The sequence below is a fragment of the Clupea harengus genome, chromosome 3 (assembly GCF_900700415.2).
Source record: "Clupea harengus chromosome 3, Ch_v2.0.2, whole genome shotgun sequence".
Taxonomy (NCBI): Eukaryota; Metazoa; Chordata; class Actinopteri; order Clupeiformes; family Clupeidae; genus Clupea; species Clupea harengus.
Window position 1 is genome coordinate 29,388,036 of NC_045154.1, and position 20,222 is coordinate 29,408,257.

Below are 20,222 nucleotides of genomic sequence, written 5' to 3' on the forward strand. Positions count from 1 at the left end.
CTGCCACTGCTTGTGCAGGGCAAAACTTTTGGTGCGACAGGTTTTTGGTTCTGCGTTTGTGTTTGACAGGTTTTTGGTTCTGCGTTTGTGTTTGACAGGTGCGTGTGGTCAGAGACGTGGCTTCCTCTAGGTGACTGTCTGCCTCGCTATGAGGAAGTGCTTTCTGAGTTCTGTTCTAATTTAGTCCGTATGTCATTATGTCAAAATACACATGCTTACATTTCACACTGCTGTTTTATTCGGACACAACTGAGAAAGCATAGGTAGTAAATCATGTGCAATGAACCATGTTTAAAACCACTGTGAGAAAGTATCCCTATGTGACATAACACCTTCACTTGAATCAACAATATTTTCTTTTTTTTTTTTGGTAATTAGATTTCATATTTTGTAATCACTATTCTGTTTATGCAAATAGAATTTAAGACTAGTTCATTTGTTCATACTTTGAATAGAACTGTCTATCACTGTGCATATGCGTTTGTACATAAAGCACATACATACAGAATATGAAGCACATACAAATGCAAAGGAAATGCAAATATCAAATGTGAACATCAAGAGTACTGCTTTTGGCATGGGCCATTGTTCAAATAGTGATTGCAGTGTGGATTTTGGCATGTTGACAGCTCCCTCTGTGTCTTCATTCTGGAGGCCTGTACCAATCTCTAGCATTCAGGCTAGGGATTGTATGTTTTGCATGTGTTTCAGACACGGCATCAGGATAATGCATTCTGACACCCACCATATCTCTCCTCTGACTGAACTCTGCCATGACAAGTATCTCACATTGAATGTGGGTGCCATTGACTTCAGTCATCCGTGGGATGTTTCCCGAGATAGTCTATCAGTACCAGGGTTTGAGGTTGTGCAAGGCTTTGGTGGTTGGAAGTGTTGTCATTCTTTTGCCACTGAGAGGCTGTCATGACGCAGCCAACATTTTTGCTCTACTTGACGTCTTGTCTGCAGTCGGTGTTTATTTATCTCGAATCAATGACCCAGATTGCGCAAGTTCTCATGCTGACACACTTGCGATGCCGCTGTTCTCAAACAGAGTGTTCAGACACTGCTTCCAAAGGGGACATTCCCACCATCTGTGAGCAGGAGAACTCCCATGATTCACTGAATATTCTCTCTCCCGCTCTCTCTCTCTCTCTCTTTCTCTCATTCTCTCCCTCTCTGTCTCTCTCTCCAAGTCAATAGGCCTCTCCACCATGCATCATCTGTGCTTAACATCTGTTGTTCTGACATTTGCTTTTCTCTTGTGTGATATATCCCACTCTTCATCTCCACATGACAACCCCTCACCCCCATTCTCTCACCCCCACTCTCTCTCTCTCTCTCTCTCTCTCTCTCTCTCTCTCTCTCTCTCTCTCTGTAATGCATCCTTGTCTACTTTCTGTTCTCTCAGTCTCTTTCGCCCACACACCATGGTAATGCACCTTCCAATATGTTGGCACCCACACATACTCAGTGCCCACTCCCAGCCCTCCACAGGGAGGCCCACAGCAGCGTGTGTGTGTGTGTGTGTGTGTGCGTGTGTGTGTGTGTGTGTGTGTGTGTGCGTGCGTGCGTGCGTGTGTGTGTGTGTGTGTGTGTGTTTGTCCCTCTTTTCACATACACGAGAAGTAGGCTATTGGACAAAGATAAGAACGGTGTATTTGCAGGATACATATAAGAGCAGTATATTTACAAAACGTGTCATATTTTTTTATGTAAGTCTCCTTCTTCCTGCATTGATGAAGTCCGCCACATCCCTCTGTGGCTGTTTTGATTTTTCTCATGCTCTGTCTTCCTCTCTTGTGTGCACAGCTTGTCTTCATTTTATCCCTTTGAAGACAGAACGCTGTACATGATCTCTGGACAACTCTCCTGAGTCCTTTTCTTGTGCAGATTCTTGTTCTCTTCACACACACACACACACACACACACATACACACGTACACACTCACACACACACACACACTCACACTCACACACACAAATGCCTCTGTGACTATGTGTCTAATGGGATTCATTCCAGCAAAGCTTTTTTTCCCCCCCGGTGGCCCAGTTTCTGCATTTCTCAGCGAAAAGCAGAAACATCGTTCGAGCGTGGTAAAAGACAGCGGCTTGTTTTCGCTTTATCAAGCCTCTGAGCTCGGCATTCTTTCTTTCACTATTTCCCCCCACCCCTTCCCTTTGATTAAGTCCCGTCAAAGAAGCACTCTCCAGTGCTTGAAGCAATCAGAGTCGAGTGCGGGTGCATTACCTTGAGTGAACTTCGGGAATATCTCGCTTCTCAATCAGGGGTGCTCTCTCTATCTGCCGCCCTTGTTGACGCGGGCCAAGCCGAGCGTATACAAGCGCACCGTGACAGTCTGTCTCCAGAGCAACCAGACGAGCCCACCTGCGTACCACTCGTTAGAGAGGAGAAAGGAACACCTTTACCTGCGGAAAAGAGAGGGGCTCGGGGGCGGGGGGGGGGGAGGTAAGCCAAAACAACGAGAGCAGAAAAACATGGCCTTCATTAGCATGTGAACATTCCGTGGTGGTGAAGGTAGGCGGAGGGTCTCCATGGCGATGGAACAAGTGTATCACTTCACCTTTCTACTCTCTGGTGAGATAAAAAAAAAAGCTAAAGTATAGAAGGGAACGGTTACAGACTGCAGGCTCTCTCTCTCTCTCTCTCTCTCTCTCTCTCTCTCTCTGTCTGTCTATCTCCCTCACTCCTCTGTGGGGTAGCAGTGAGCGCGCAGATTTCACAGGGGCTGCTTCAAAGCCTGGGCAGGAGGGGGGCGATGTGAATAATGCATGGCCTCCCACACTACCACACAGATCCAGGGCACGAACAAGCCCTCATACACCAAACATAAGACAGACATGCACACATGTGCAATACACAGACCCAGCAGGCACACACACACACACACACACACACACACACACACACACACAGTTTACTCCACCCCTTTGATCTAGACAACAGTAGTGCCTAATCCACCCTTGGGCCATGTTTGGTCAGAGCACTTGATTGATTGACTACTATATAGAGACACATGAGGCATCTGTATCTTCGGGGTAGGAACTGAGCTGTGCATCCAGAAACAGTGTCATGAACCCAGTCATACTCATACTCATCATGGTTACAGTGTGTGTTAAGCCTGGAGCTATTAGAACATGTGCATCTGTTATTTACATGGGCATAATTGCCCATCCTTCGCATTAGCTTGACTTGACTTGCTTGAATCTGGGATATGTCCCCCCCATCAATGCTGTATTAGTGTGTTCAAGCAATGCTCCTCTGCCTCTGTCATCTCCTTGACTTTGTGCTGATTTGAAGTTTCACACAGTGAGCTCATTTAAGATGCATCGGCAGATCCTTCCTCTCCAAGGCCTGTACTGATTGTACTTGGATTGAGAAACTACACTAAGGTGCCTCTGAAGAGCTGTTTCAAAACAGTGAATGTCTACATCTGGTGTTATTTAGATATAGCAACTATGTAGAGCAAATTCCCCTGACCTACACACATACTTGTCTTCAATTTGATTGTGGAGGAATGCAAGAACACAGAAAGCCTTTGTGCAATGTGCAGTCTTAATGCTGGAAACTTTCTGCTTCATTAATTGGTTCTTAATTGTTTCCACTTTTGAGCATTGGGAGTCAAATTCACACCCAAGGTGGCCATTTTGAAAGAGTAGGACCTTGTATATATAAGCAGCTGAAATAATGTAAGCAACAGCCGACATACCGCTGTAGTAAAATCGAAATGGTTTAAACTGGAAATGAATGAAAATAAGTATTGAATCTTATTGCTGTTCATGAAAAGTTGTCATCATTTTTTCAATGACAAGGTAGACTGTCAGGTCAAGCATCACCTGTCCTATTTCCTCAGTTGGTATTCCGCCAACCAGTAGCCATGTTCTGATTGACCGTAGTCTAGTTGACATGCAGACTGTCACAGATATGCACAAGCGCATGTTCAAGTCTAGCTTCTGTACAATCTTAAAGAGCATTAATGTGATCCTTCCCTGTTAAATAATTGCAGACCCAATTCCAAATGGCCTTTCATTATTAAATTGAGAAGAATGCCTTGGAGCAATTGTCCGATGAGGACACATGATAAAGCTTTCTACATTTTAGCCTTGTTTTCGGTAGTGTGTTAAAAACTCCTCTTTTGCACCTTTATTACTTTTAGTTTAATCTCTTTCCTTCTCCTTGATGCATATTATTTGTGTAAGTTAGTACCCTACCTCATCTTTTATTCTTTGTTAAAGCTTTGTACTTTTTTTTTTTAAACCTCTGTTGTATTTGTACCCTCTATGTAAAGCACTTTGCACTTAAGTTGAAAAGATAACTACTAAATCAGACAAGTGAACTAACAAGTTTCCCAGGCTTTCTCAAAAAGTGTGTCACCAAAGTACTGAAATCACATCGAGACAGTTCAATTCTGGCCTGTGCTATGGGTGCCCATGATGAGCGATGTGTCGGGCCGAGCTCTCTCGGCCTGCTCTCTGATTTAGCGTCTCATTACTGCCTCATTACACGGCCATCAAATTTTAATGACACTCTCTCATGCTGTCGGAAGTCATGCTTTTTAGATCGCAGGATCGCAGGGGGAGTGTGCTCGTCAAAAGATACAGATCTCACACAGGAGCACACACCAGAGATAGCAGTCTGCCGTTGTCGTGTGAGGTGAGACAGTGAGTTTTTGCACCTTGAGGTGTAAATGGGTAGCGATATACAAGAGCACTATATGAGCTGTGGCAGATTATGCTCTCGTATCTTTCATTCGAAAAACAGGCATGCAGAGTGAAATGCTGTTCTGATACCTCAAACCTCAAATGCTAGGAAAAGAAATTCGAAAAAGTACGTGCACTCTGGATTTGGAAGAATCTACTGTATTATATAATTGGTTATCGTAAGTGACGTTATTCAATATTACAGGCTATTTGACTTTTTAATGCAAAGCTGTGACTAATGGGGTTCCTGCAGTAGTGATGGAGAAGCTGAGCGGAAGAGAGAGAGGGAGGGAGAGACAAATAATGACTGTGGGCTGTGTTTGGCCCCCAGGCCTGCAGAGCCACTCTTCCCCCGGGGGCCTGGAGGACACATGTGAGCTCCACTCCCAATCAAGCAGCCTCCTCTGCTCCTCTGCTCCTCTGTGTGACTGCATGTTTCTGTTCCTCCCTGCTCTCCTTCATACCCTCTGTTCTCTCTCTCTTACTCCTTCCCCTTCTCTCTCTCTCTCTTTCTCTCTCTCTTCTCTCTCTTTCTCTCTCTGTCTCCTTCATTTTCTCCCTCTCTTTATATGACAGTAGACAATCCTCAAACCACATGGTCTTGCTGTTGAGGGGAATATATTTAAGGCCATCACTCCGGTCATCTGATTTGACATGCTGTTAATAACCCTCACAGGCAGGTCTGGAGAGTGTTTGTCGTGACGCTATGTTCATCCAAGGCTCTACCGAGCAGGTCTGCTGTTGCTATGGCATCAGTGTGTTCGGAGGCACCGAAAAGGGCAGCTTGGCGCTCCTATCAGCATGTCAATGTGTCATCTGTAAGTGTTGTATTTAACTCCGTTTCTCCTGTATTATTTGCTGAATCTGTCAGGATGATTGTGTGTGTGTGTGTGTGTGTTTGTGTGCACACGCGCATAAGTGTGTATGTGTGATTGTGCAAGCGGAGATGGTGTGTTTGTGTGAGTACGGGCGTGCTCTTGAGGCCACTTAGGGGGAAGGGGTGCATTTCTGAACGATGACTCACACACAGCAACTGACTGAATTGACACACTGACCCTCCCTCCCTCTTAACCCTCTCTCCTCTCTCTCTCTCTCTCTGGCTTGGTCTCTCTCCCCCCCTCTCTCTCTCTCCTGTCCTCCATCTGTACTCTCTCACTCTCTCATGTTTTTAAACTTGTGCTGGGACACAGAGGCGAGGGAGTGGTGGAAGAATGCGGAAAATCCGAGCTGGGGCCACACTTATTTGCATACTTCTTCAGCCATTTGTTCTGGAGTCAGACCAGGCCCTCGAAACACAGTGCCTTTATGTGTCCTGGGCCATTGGGGCCATTTATATGGAATTTTGAAAATAAGGAGCAGCAGTGAGTTTTTGTAAATGGTTTTGGAGATTTTCTTCATGACCCCTGGCCTGTCATGTTTGTCCTAGAAAGGGTCCAGTGTTCTCCCAGCACTGGCACTGGCACTGGGACATTCTGAACATGATGTCATGTTTATTTGAGTGTGTGTGTGTGTGTGTGTGTGTGTGTGTGTGTGTGTGTGTGTGTGTGTGTGTGTGTGTGTGTGTGTGTGTGTGCGTGTGCGTGCGTGCGCGTGTGTGCGTGTATTGTGTGTGTATGAAAGTAAGCATATGTCATTGTTTGTGACATGTGTTGAAGCAGATGTTGTCATGCAATGCTTAGGTGACATCACATTCACAAGATAACTTAGCTGTTGAATACATGTCAGATGCTCCCTGTGCAGCTGTGGATAGCTCAGGCTCTTCGGTTGAGACCAGAGCACATTTGTAAGGACTGAAGCCTAGAGGATCATTCTGACACTAGTGGGAGCCAGAGGTCCATCCATCAGTGGCCCGTGAGCCTGCAGGCTGCGACCGTCGGCTTTAGTGAGGGGGAGAGGGCCGTGTCATGACAGAGGATAGATGAGCGGAGCCTAGGAGGGCGCCAGCACCTAAATCAGTGGGATAACCGGCATAATCTATGTGGGTGTTCTTCTTGTCCATGAATCCTGAAGGGTACTTCTTTAATTTTCAGTTGCACAAAAGAGTGATTAGTCATTTGTTAAATGGGCTAATGAGCACGTATTTGTCAGAACAGAGGTATTTTAAGGTTCAAATTCTCTTTTCTTCTTGTGTGGCTGTCTTGTTTCAGAGGAAAGCAGCGATCTGAAACCGGACGAGGCCATCATGAGCAGCGAGATCACCGCCAAGGAGCGGGACGTACTGGAGGAGAATAACGAGAAGGAGCAGATGGAGAAGGAGGTGAAGGAGGAGAAGGCCGGGGAGGAGGAGGAGGAGGACGAAGACGAGCCGCTCTCCCAGGAGCAGGAGTTGGAGGAGCTCCGGGCTCAGGTGCTCCAGCTGCTCCTGGAGCTGGAGGAGACACGTGACACCTCGCAGAAGCATCAGGAGAGCTTCCAGGAGCTGCAGGGTGAGTAGGAAGGCAATTAGTACCCAATGTGCCTTGTGGGAAATGTAGTTTCTGAGATTTCTGATGATGTCTGCTGGATCTGGCTGAGAAATGACACTCAAAACGAGATGATGATGACTCTCAATAATCATAAACATAATTTATGTTCTACCAAAGTTAGCGTGCAACTTTTAAATGACAAACAAGTTTGTTGCCCTTTTGGAAATGATGCTTTGTGGTATTTTCTTAAGCTCTGATTAGTATACAGACTGTGCTTCATGTATGAGTCATTTCTTAATAAACGCTCTGATTGCTCGACGGGACACCAAGAGGTGTCTAGGTACTTCAGCAAATGACTCACACTCAGGATTAAGGCCAGGGTGTTTAATTGTGTTTCTGTGTGTGTGCATAAGAGGGTCATCATACCTCTGGACAGCTGCAGACTGAGGGAAGCTTCCAGGCGGGGAACAGAACAGGGTGGGGGAGGGGTGGCGGTAGGGGGTTGTCCTAGGTCACCCTTTGGCTATAACCTCACCAGTGGCTCGTGTCTAAAGTGAGCACGGTCAGCTGTTCGTGGGCTTCCTCGTCTGCTCCTGTCCTTGGGGGGACAGCCCACTTTCTTTGGTGTCCAGGGCAATTGGCATTGATTCAACCCATCCCACTGTGGACTAGGAGCAGCGCTAATGCCATAGTGCACAGTCGTAAATCACTCTCCTCTCAAGCTAGCACGAGCCCTGTGGCACGGAGATGTTTATCCGCGCCGTTCCGGAGGGAACAGTGTGCCCTTATCGCGCCCTCTGCACAGATGCTTTACAAACTGACTCATCTTTTATAAAAGCTTTAAAGGCTCACAGGAAAACATAAAACCACTGTTATGATTTGATTTATATGTTTGTTTACGCCTTTGAGTGCCCATTTCATTTGACTGTGGTTCCATGACTGTCTACGACTATGAAAGTGTTGTTAATCTTGTAACGATGTTCCATAATGTCCCGTGACATGACAAACAAGATGATATTAAGAACCGTTCTGATTTTCCTGACTATATTGGCTGAGTGAAGTGGCTGTGCATGGTGGTTTCATATTTAAGTCATGTAATCTGATCTTACCATTAGTGCTTGTGAAAGATACATAAACGTGACACAGTCTCATCACCATACGTGCCCCTCTGTCTCCCTGCCCTCCATTGACCTTCTCCTCTCTCCTCTTCTTTTCGCTCTTTCCTTCAGATTGCATTACATCACTACTGTACTGTGTCTGAGGTTGGGCATGCAGTACACTCGTTGATTTCTTATCGAGAGTTTTGTCTGTCTCCCTGTCCTCAGGCCTGCTAGAGGATGAGCGCCTGGCCAGCGCCCACCAGGCTGAGGCCTTCACTCGCCAGATACAGCGGCTCCAAGGTACCACCTCTGATGGAGATCATTTCCCAACACTGTTAATGACTTAAGAATATAATAATCAAGTGCCTTGTATTATTAATTACCTTATATGAATCATGTACTTATGTAAGCAGGAACATGGCTTTTCTGTGTTTCTGTGTGCGTGTGTAACTTAGAATATTAGGTGCCACTTAGTCTGCATATGTACAAGAGCATGTTTAGACCAGAGGTGATAAGAAGGTTCGAACTGTGCTTCTTCCGACCTTGCAGAACTTCCATCCTTGCCTCGGACATCAGAAATCCACCACGTGGTTTTCCCTGCTGAATGCTCAACTTCTGTCTATATAAACCTTGTGCGATGTGTTTATCATTGCTTCACTTTCAGCCTTGTGCTGGGAGTGAGCCCGATTGCAATTGTTGTTTGTCTAATAAATATACTTATATGCAGCTCCGGAGTCCTGAGGTAACTAGGGTGAATTTTCACCTATCAACCTCCGCACTCGCTCTCTGTCCTTATACAGTAACCATAGGCAGCCTTAGAAGGTGACCAGCAGTGAGGACTCAAAAGTGATGGATGGATGAGTGGATGAATGAATGGGTGAAGCTAATGCTAAGTGCGTCCCTCCACCTGTAGCCCAGCTGCGCTCGGTGCAGGAGGAGATGGAATGCTTGGATGAGGAGAAGGAGACCGAGCTGCGGGAGGCGCAGGAGGAGCTGCGCGTGGCCCAGGAGGAGGTGGTGCTGCTGCAGCAGTCGGCCGAGGAGGCGGCGGCCGAGCGCGAGAACGACATCGCCAGCCTGCAGGAGGAGCTGTGCCGGTTGCGCGCCCAGATGCAGCGGCTGCAGGACACGGCGCAGGAGTACGAGCTGGAGATCACCACGCTCCGCGCCGAGATCGCCATGAAGAGCCAGCGCCGGGACGAGGAGCGGCGCGAGGGTGAGACCCAAACCATAACACTCTCTTCAAGACAAGAGCCAGTCACAGGCTGAGCTGCGGCATAGTCGCCTATGGGGAAAGGCTGAGGGGCTCACATTTAAAGGTGCAGTCCTTAACAATTCTCCTCAGGTTCCCCTAGCTGTCCATCCACTGTGTGTGCTGAAAACTAAAACAGTCCTGGCTCTGTAAAACAGAGTGGCTAGAGAGTCCGAAAGATTTGTATTTAGTCAGTCTGGATTTGACTGAATTTTGAATGAATCATGTGGGAGTGACTTCCACTGAGGGTCAGTCAAAGGTGGCCGACTGATTGACACCCTCTTGAACCTCAAAACATGATTATATAATGAATCACTGAACAACAGCCGAGCAGTTAAGGAAAGAATTGTGAGAGCCAACATTTGACAAAAAATAATTTGAACAAAAGCTGTGAACCAAAAAAAGCTCCACAAAAAGGAGAATAAAAAAAAAACATCCTTTTACGTAAATGCTGATGTCATTTTGAGACCTGTGCTTGAAGCCCTCGCCCCGCTGGGTTTTGCCGCTGAGCCTGCAGTTAGCACCCACGGGTGAAGAGCATCAATCTAGCCAGGGTTTTTATTAAAGAGGCAGAGGCCTGCCGCGTTGAGAACGTGCCCACGGCATGCATCTGCCTCCCCGGGGCGGAGCGGAGCGCAGCGCAGGCAGAGGAGCGCCTTCTCTGGGGGATAGCAGCGGCATGATGTCACTCTGCTCTCCTGGTGAGGACAGGAGCCCATCTGCTCCCCACCCTCACCCCACTGCACCCAGTCGGAGCCCTAATGGGACAGGGGACAGATGGAATGGTTCCTCTCATTAGCTTACTCAGCGGAGCACAGGGCTGTGTGTGTGTGTGTGTGTGTGTGTGTGTGTGGGTGTGGGTGTGTGTGTGTGTGTGTGTGTGTGTGTGTGTGTGTGTGTGTGTGTGTGTGTGTGTGTGTGTGTGTGTGTGTGTGTGTGTGTGGGTGTGTGTGTGTGTGTGTGTGTGTGTGTCTGTGTGTGTGTGTGTGTGTGTGGGTGTGTGTGTGTGTGTGTGTGTGTGTGTGTGTGTGTGTGTGTGGAGGGTGGCTGCTGACAGTTGCTGCCCACTCAGCATGGGGTGGCTGGGCGGGTGTGGCGTGGCGTGACTGAAATACCAGGCTGATCGGTGATCAGCATCGCCCAACTCAAGATGATGGTGGGCATGGACACCATTTTCTCGCCCTGTTGGAGTTTAATGCACCAGTTATGGATGCCACAGAAGCAAAGATCAGATTGTAGATAGAAACAGAGGGGAAATGATGTCAGGTTGGTGTTCTTGCAGTACTGTTCAGCAGTGATAGGAACACACTGCCTACTGGGCTCCCAGGGTTTGAGAGCGGAGCAGAGAGTCCTGACTGTGTTGTTTGCTCAGGCGGCGTGTGCCAGCTGAGGGAGGAATGCATGACACTGAAGGGGGAGTGTCAGACCCTGAAAGACGACAACAGACGACTGACCGAGCGACTGCAGCTGCTCATGAGGATGGGGTGGGGACATCTCTCTATCTCTCTCTCTCTCTCTCTCTCTGATTCTCTCTTGTCTCTCTTTCTCCACAATCCGTTCGTCACGTATTTACTTCTGTCCTTGTTTTCCTCTAATCAATTTGTATACAGTACCTCTGCATCACACCATTTATCTCAGCTTGTCTGTGTATAGAGAGTATAAAGAGTATTGCTGCGAAACAGTTAGGATTGTTTCCCCAAACATAATTAGCATATTATTCAGCGTTATAACCACAAAATAAAATACATATGAAATTATCATGCTTACAGTACTCTTAAGCGTACTCTAAGTTGAGTGTAAAATTGTAAGAAAGTAAGAGAGAGAGAGAACTGGGGGAATTGCAGTAGTCTCTGGTGGCTCCCTTGCCTGAAGCTGTAACACTGCAGGAAAACACAAACATTGATTTCCACTGCTAACACAGAACAGCAGTACAACCACTTTCTCCAATATTCATTCCCCTCTTGTATTTTTTGGCCTTGTCTATTTTGGCTTGTCTTTGCCTGTGTGTTGTCATGGCTGGTTTATCAATGTGTGTGTGTGTGTCTGTGTGTGTGTGTGTGTGTGTGTGTGTGTCTTTATGCCTTGTGTGAGCAGCAGCAGCTCCGGTTCCGTGTACATGACTCTGAAGGAGGAACTCGAGGACGGGACATCTACGGACTGCAGCGTCTCCACCGAAACGTCCGGCACCAACTGCCGGCTGGTGGATGCCTCCATCCAGAAGAACATCTCCTTCGACGGCAAGCCCATCACCCCCACCACATGGACAGGAGGCATCTCTGAGATCTTCTCCCTCAGGGATCAGCTGAAACAGGCAGAAGAGAGGGCCTCGCAAGTGCAGAGAGAGGTATGACCTGGAGCCACCATTGATCCTGAGATACAGACTCACAGACAATACTGACTCACTACCCTGAAGCTGTATGTTTATGCAAATATAGTCACATAGAAAGAGTAAGTGACTGATGAATTGTGTAAAGTAACTAATAGATAAGTAGCGATTCATTGTCTCACCTATTGTAACCTATTGTGTGTGTCTTGTGCACTCTCTCTCTCTCTCTCTCTCTCTGTGTGAATGTGTGTGTGTGTGTGTGTGTGTTTGTGTGTGTGTGTGTCCATGTGTGTCACCAGTGTGACTGTCTGAAGATTGAGCTGCGGGAGCTGCAGGTGATGTTTGACACCAGCCAGAAGGAGAGGGATGAGCTGGAGCTGGAGCTGCTGCGCTGCAGGGAGGAGCTGGACCGGCTGGCTGAGAAGGGCCTGCAGGTGAGGGGGGGCGGCTGCGGCGGGGTTCAGCCATGAGCTCCAACACCCGGCCGGAGGCACGGAGGAGATGGACATGGCTGAATCAGGGCTGGAGGGGATTTCTGTGGTTAAATTTGTCACAGGCTTTCCAGTTCATACGTTTTTGGGTTTCTTTTGGAGCTGATTTCCAAAAGGAGCAAATTATTTTTGCATTGGTACAAGCGGGATTCTTTCTCTCTTTCTTTTTTCTTTCTTAACTTATTTCTTTCTCAAACTAATGCTGTTCTTTAAAACCTGTTCACTTCAAACCACACCCGCCCAGCCACCCCATGCTGAGTGGGCAGCAACTGTCAGCAGCCACCCTCCACACACACACACACACACACACACACACACACACACACACACACACACACACACACACACACACACACACACACACACACACACACACACACACACACACACACACACACACACACACACACACACTCTCTTTACTTTTGTATCCTTAGTATCTTGTACCTTGTCTGTCCCACTCTCATTTCATCTCCTCTGTATTGTACCTCCATTGCCAAAACATGGTTGTGTTTGTTGTCCAGCTTGTGATTGTGTTCGTCTTTTTTTAATTTGAGGTTTTCCATCTCTCTGTCCCATTCTGTTCTGTCTCCCCCTCTCCGTCCCCATGGTCCCCCATCTCCCCCCTCAGATCTCCTCTCTTTCGTCTGAGCCCCCTTTTCTCTCCCTCCCCTTTGTAGGAATGATTGTAATAGTGGCCACTTTCTGGTGCTGGTTGTCCGAGCTGTCATCTTAGAAGATGAAAGGTATGGTATGTTAAGCGTCGGCTTTGTACCAACCTCTTGTTTTTGCTGTGTTTTGTTTGCAGTTTCAATCACATCTTTCACACTCGTAAAACCTTCAGCTCTTTTATGTAAACCTTTTATGCAAAATTTTCCATGCTTTTCTTACATAATGTGCATAATACGTATGTACGTCATTGCTAGCTTGCATCGTTGGCATGAATTATTGCTTGTTCACAAACTCTTTTTGTCTCGCCATGCATAATTCATTGAACTAATTTCTTCCAAGGCTTGGTTCAAATATCATGGCTATGTTCATTTACAATGTTCACGCTCAAGTTACAATGTTACTATGTTCATCTACAGATTCTCCAGAAACAAAATATGTCATTGACACAAACTACTAATGAAGGTTTTTACCTCTTTGTGAAAGGATCTCTCAAGCACGAGTGTGGGTGAGGGTTAGTAGATGGGTAGAACTGTATAGGTAGGGTAGGACTGTATAGGGGCTGTTCTTATTCTATCATCACACACAATCCTGAGTGTCGGCCAGAACACCACTTCAAGGCCAGGATGTTCAGGGCAGGAGAGGTGCACGCTGGAGATGAGGCAATGATGACGCGAGATTTGATGCAACCACTTTGTATTGGAAACGAATCAGGAATACAGGAATTCTCTAACCGAGATATTCAGTATGTTACAAGCAACCAGTGTGTTATAACAGTGCGTGGTTAAGGTGTGTGTGGAGTATGTGTGGTTCTTAAACAAAGTAGAAAGGGGAAAACAATAAGTTCACAGCTATTACGTAGCCCTCGCGCACATATCTACGCTGACATGTTAACTCAACAGGCTAGTCAGCTCACGGTATCACTAAGCATGTACAATGACTAGATAAGGCTCACAAACATGTAAATACAAATTAGTAGGTACGTAGCTACACTATAATGAACACAAATAGCATACGTATGCAGGCTAACAGGATAGAAAGTACATGGTTTGGCGCAATGCAAGGTAATTTAGCAAGCTAACATAACGTCATTCACACGGTAAATGCTAGCATTCCTTCACCCGTTTAGCACTAATGATAAACAATTAATATCTCTAAACATATAACACTGCTTAATACATGGAATTAACATCCCAGTAGAGAACTTACATCTTTCATAGACGCACACGTCGAACTAAAGGGGTTTCTTGGTCTCAACACATGAAAGGCACGGAATTGCTGCTTCAATAGCGCGACACAGTAAAGTATAACAATGTGCGTTCTCTCTCAGGCATGACGTTGGTGCTGCTAATAACAAATTAAGAGTCCTTCAGCATGAAAAAGGAAAATAACATATTAAATGGTAAATAAGTCAAGAGCCTTTTTTACAACGAGAGACTTGATAACATCATGTAACTGAATCACTATGTGAGATCACTCTTGCTACAGCGAGGGCCTTCCCTTAGACTGGATCGCTCACCAAAATACCAACCTTGTCTCTTCATCTTCCTCTCTTTCCCTCTGTTTACAGAATGTGAAGGAAAGAGGAGTCTGATCCAGGCCTGTGGCCACAGCAGCAGCTATGGTACTGTTCTCTTCCAGCTTGACAAGATTTACATCCGGATGACATCATTGGCAATGCCTGTGAGGCGATGCTGCAACTATCCTAGTTCAAAGCCCCTTTTCCTTTTCCCTTGTTTGGATTCCCTAGTTGTTGTTGGAACCTACAGTATCACTGCTTTTCCTCTCTGAGACTTTCTAATTGGAGATATTGAGGAGGGCGTCTTGGGAGCTTTTATGAACCAAAGCGGATGGATTTTAGCTACCTATGTAGGAAACCTGGCATGGGGAGGTGTGGGTATTGGGCAATAATGCCTGTTTGCCCTCTGAGGAGGGTAATTGTAGTATCCAATAGGATAAGACCTGCCTGCTCCTTTGAATAGCACTGGACAGACTTTCCTTTCTGCTTCTTTCTGACCCTTCTTTCTCCTTTCACATTCTTTTCCTCCTTTATGTCCCTGGTATTTATGTGGTATAATCTACAGCTTTAGATGCTTCAGATATAAATATATCTATAATTTATTCAACTATTTAAATTCACTTGTATATAGTAAGTCTATTTTGTGTTGATATTGTGTACTTAGTAGAGGCTCAAGGATTAATGGATGTCATTGTTGGCACGGTGATTGGGAGATCAAAATAGATGTATTGAATGCAATAAGACATATCCATAGAGAAATAGAATTAATAGGGAGGGAACTTTCAAATTTCATTAAATTCTAACTCTCAGTCCTCTCTCAGAGGGAGCCATGTTGTACTTGTAAGTATTGATGGTAGATGCTTACACTGCTAATAACAAGCTGAGCCAGCTGAGTCGCCACCACACAATTAATTAGTAAAGAACTGAGTCTGCATGACGTGGGGCCCTCATGTCATTGACGGGCGATTGGCAACAAACAAAGTCCGCCGTGCGTGAACTAAAGCTAATTGAATAACTTGGCAAAATCATTTTGCTAATTTAAAACCACGAGCAAGATCCTTAAGGCAAACATGGGTGGGTCAGGGCAATGCTCCCATATGCCAGACGATAGCTTTAGCTCGTGCACGACAGACTTTGCTCACTGCCCGTTGCCCGTCATTGAATTAAGGGCCCGTGTAGTCCATGTCTGCCTCCAGTGCATGGCGGTACCATCCTCAAGGTCTCCTCTAACCAGCTGATGAGAATACCTCAAATATACACCCTCGCATAATGTGTGCTTGTGTGTGTTTGTGTGTGTGTGTGTGCATATGTGTGTTTGTGTGTCAACCTGGCAACTTGCAGATTTTATATGCCCATATATTACTGGGACTTGTACGAATGATTCTGTTGTTTAGTTTTGTAAAGGTATTTTCTTAGAAATGTTTGAGATTATGCAGGTATCGTCACTGAAATGTGAAATTAAACAAACCTTGGCTCGTAAATTTCTTTTTCTATGAAATGAACACTATTTTGATGCGTAAAACAGCAGTTTTTCTTCATGAATTGCATGTTTTCACTTTTGTAAAAACAAACTGAGAAGCATTTCTCAGAGATTATTAACACATTCATTTAAAATGACACATTTATGAATGACACAAAACTAACAAAAGACTTATTTATCCATGTACTGTATATAATATTTTCTTGCTCATACATACACTGACATATTCATGTATTTTATTGACCACAATGAAAAAAATATACATCATTTCATTAAATTAACATCTCTCTTAGTCTCTCCAGAACAAGACTCTCTCTTGAATGATCACAAAATGGTTTCATGTTAAATGTTAAGGTTAAATGGCAACATGCCAGACAGCCATACCATGCAGCCTCATCCCAGAGTCATTTTCAATACATGAGTCTGGTGGCAGTGGCACCTGTTCTAAATGTGTTGAAGGGTAATTAGGACCACACCTTAAAAGGCTGGTGGTTTCCCTTCACTGACATATAAAAAAGGGTGAGTCTGGACTGTCTGAAAAAAAATGTCAAGCATGCACTGTCAGTTAAACCTTACTCATAATAATTTTCTGTGTCACTTATAATCTGGCATTTTAAAGAGCGGCCATTTTATGCTTCATGGTGCATGCTTCATAGAAAACATTCCTACTCGCAAGTTATAATAACACTGTAAGACATTTCTGCCAAACACTCTCATGTGAACATAACGTCACACCCCACCCTGGCAGTAGTCAAAAGATCAAAAAGGCCCACTGAACACAGCAGTAACACTCCCTGGGCAAACAACAGTAGCCCACTGAGCTTCCCCTAAGAATGTATACAAGACTCTGCACCATGCGTGCACTTTGAGCAACTTCAGGAAGTGACTCCCACACAAATACTATAGATCCCTGTGATGAACACCTATTCTATCTCATCCAAGTCTCCTACACAACAACCCCTCATGAACCCTGCAACTGTAAACTTTCAGGCTCCAGCTTACTAAAAGTACTTCTGACTCTCTACTCTCTACTGTGTCCTCACATGGAATTGGCTGGCTCAGCTTGTTTTTCGTGCCTATATGGATGTTCTTTGGAGAGGGCCCTAGGTACTTGTGTGCCAGAATGTAGACTGTCTACATTCCAGCATGTCTCAACCTTTTAACTTATTTTTTAAGCAGGTACACTTGGCTTATTTGAGCACAATGACAAAAGCATGCATTCCACCCACTCTTAGTGTTTAGATATGTGTGGATGACATATTGCACAGTCTGGTTATAGGATGGTTGTAGATTAGGTAGTCCTACTTTAGATGTATCCAAAGACAGATTTTCTGCAAAAAACTGCAGGTACTTTTGCAAAGGCACTATAGTTGTGTTGGAGTCTTAAAATCTGAGCATTTTCTATTGTAAAAACTGTCAGTCAAGAATGTAGTCAATATATTGTACTTCTGTTATTGTCTTTCTGTAGTTCATGACAGACACTGGACAAAACACTTAAGACAAGGTTTCACATAAGGTTTCACATAAGGGCCATTTTTTATTTTTATTCGCATAAAAAAAATACTGCATATTATCATAAAACATTTAGGAGTAACTGTCACATTTTTTAATGTTACTTTGTGTTTCAGTTTGAACTCGTCCTTGCAATGCTATCCTAATGCTATTGTGATCGAGTTCTTAGTTTAATAAGCTGCATCAGAAAAAAAATGAAAGTGTTTGTTTCAGATAACCTGATAAATATTGCATTTTAGAATATCGATATATGCTATATTTTGATAAATGTTGTATATTTGTTAGGAAAATCCGTACCACCTGTAACATTGTCACGTGTGATTTTAGTAGAGGGTAGCATTTGCATGCAGATGTAACTTGATAGTCATTCTCTAGTCCCTAGTGACTACTTACAAAATGATGAATGGCACGGTCAAGGAACTGGTGTTTTTCATGTAGAAATTAAATCAAAGCAATATTTGTCTGACGTCTGTGAGGGCAGAGCCTGAGCTTGTTAGTATGGCTAATTTCACATTTCCACTGATAAGGCAAGTCTCTGCTGTCTTTTTATAACACAACAAGGACGTCACACAGAGGCTGTCTGGAAAGGGAGACTAATGAGGCTGGTTATTTCCTCCCTTGTAATTAAGCGTGAAGCTAAATAGCAGACGTGTGTGATATTGAGACCTCATCAGCTCTAGTTTTCTATGTCCTTTTTGTGACCTTTCAGCAAGGACAAAGTCAAAATTCCCAATTGTGTCCAAACGATATGAAATGTATGGCCAAAACATAACACATATCTACATGTTTGGTTAAAAGACAAGAATCTTATTTTCAATCCGAGAAAAGAAGTGGGCTGATGTCATTAAAGTGTTATTATATGGTTTTGACTGCAATATGGATTAACCACTGTACCTGTTCATTCAAGCCGCATGTCTTTAAAATAGCATTTTTCTCTGCTCTTATAGTGTCAAACGCTATGCTATTTTCAGTTGTTTGCTATTTGCCTTGCTGTTTCAGACAATAACTGTGGCTTTTTTTTGTTAAACGGAAAGTATATTTTGTACCATAAATGTTTTATGAAATAAAATATCTCCTGGCTAATGACCTATGTTACCTCTTGTCAATGGCATACATCACTCTAAGATGTTATTCAGAATTTCACAGAGTGTGGGTGGGAAGTTGAGGAGTAGTTCCTGGGATCAGGTTGCATAGGTCATTTACGATGTGCATCTATTAATACTTCTTACTCACAGCCGTTGTAAACTGTCTAATCTGATTCATTTCAAACATATGGTCGCCTTCCAGGGACATTAACGAAGCCTTTTATCTTACCTCCACAGACACAGAGCGTAGGTATTTAAAACATCAGTGTGCTTCCTTGCAAATGTTTGACTTCGTGGATATGCACAGTTTTGTCTGACTAGGCCAAGGAGGGGATGAAGCTCTGATTGAGCAAGTGTTATGGTTCTGAAAGCAATTAAATATATGGATGTCATGGATGGTACAACTTTCAAATGCTGTTGAAATACTGACTCCATGAATACTGTTCTAGTAAAAACACACTGTGAAGGATCATAACATGGCCATGTTAGACCTCTTGTATATAACCTGAATGGTGTCATAGCACAAGCACAGATGTGTGTTCTTCTTCTCCGGTATCTTCTGTTTAATCTGTTGATAATAATACAAAACTAAAAGACTCTGTGCTTTTGGAATTATTTTAAACACCAGTGACACACATATAAGTCTGACTTAGAACCTCAAGCTAGTGTGTGAGTCACTTTACTGCTCTTGTGTGGACTGCCAATCAAACAATGTTCAGAATACTGAGCAACATCCCATCATAAAAGCCTGGGTCAGGACGATGGAACATTCTGGTGTGATGGCGGTGGTCTTGTGCTGAGTCAATGTGTCGGGTCACCGCTCTGTCCCAGACCATTCGTGCCTGAGACAGACCACCTAAAATACACACACCGTAAGGAAGACCCTATGAATCAACACACTGAGCTGGCACATAACCTTGCGCACACTCATAATAGCACTCATATACTGATTAGTCTTATATTATTAGACATGTTTCTAGCCAGTTATCAGGCATAACTGACTTCTAAATAATTTAATGTGACAGTATTAAAGAATATAATTAATGAATTCAAGGTCGATTTAGATTCCTGCATACAGACCATATGAAACATCAGATATTATGATTAATAAAGTATATCATTATATTTAAATCATTTGAAATCATTGGTTAGTATATAAGTCTTAAACCCAGTGCTTAGTCAGATTGTGCTCTATGAAGACACAACAAAATCCCTAGATTATTAATTGAACAATATTAATATGTTTCAATATGTTTAATATGTAAATACAAAGAGACTAATCGAGACTCAGTTTCCCTGAAGGATAAGGCTCTGACCTACGAACCCTCTTGATATAATTAATTATGAAATATTAATTATGAGATGGCCCTGAATAATTATGTATTATAAATAAACAGACAAAATGTAACTCTGTTCGCATAGGCCTAAAGGAGTCACGAAACGTTGCAGATTTAGTTTCATTCAAGCGTCACTTTCTTTTCTTGGCTCGCTTGGTCAGAGGAGACACGGTGACCGCACACGTTTACGATTGAGAAGCGACAGCCCCCTATCCCAAGTTAGGAGCGCCTAAAAATAAAGAAAGTAGTCACAACTGTTGCGCTGCATGGGGTCTGGCCAATCACAGCTGACTTCACTAGACTTGGCCAATCGTTTCTCTCATC

The 20,222-nt window shown here is 44.3% G+C and overlaps 1 protein-coding gene across 6 annotated transcripts in view; it reads left to right on the plus strand.

The window, feature by feature from the left end:
- ccdc136b (coiled-coil domain containing 136b) overlaps nucleotides 1–18,562 on the plus strand; it is a 20,166-nt gene extending 1,604 nt beyond the window's left edge. For 5 of the 6 annotated variants that reach the window (XM_031565308.2, XM_031565307.2, XM_031565309.2 and 2 more), the window contains 8 exons: nucleotides 6,870–7,148; nucleotides 8,453–8,527; nucleotides 9,141–9,443; nucleotides 10,852–10,963; nucleotides 11,574–11,823; nucleotides 12,105–12,239; nucleotides 12,928–13,042; nucleotides 14,536–18,562. In XM_031565308.2, coding sequence (XP_031421168.1) covers nucleotides 6,870–7,148; nucleotides 8,453–8,527; nucleotides 9,141–9,443; nucleotides 10,852–10,963; nucleotides 11,574–11,823; nucleotides 12,105–12,239; nucleotides 12,928–13,032 — 1,259 coding nt within the window. In that variant the 3' untranslated portion in view covers nucleotides 13,033–13,042; nucleotides 14,536–18,562. The remainder of the gene's footprint in view (nucleotides 1–6,869; nucleotides 7,149–8,452; nucleotides 8,528–9,140; nucleotides 9,444–10,851; nucleotides 10,964–11,573; nucleotides 11,824–12,104; nucleotides 12,240–12,927; nucleotides 13,043–14,535) is intronic. The other variant, XR_004163437.2, reaches the window with a different exon arrangement.
- The last annotated feature ends 1,660 nt before the right edge of the window (nucleotides 18,563–20,222 follow it).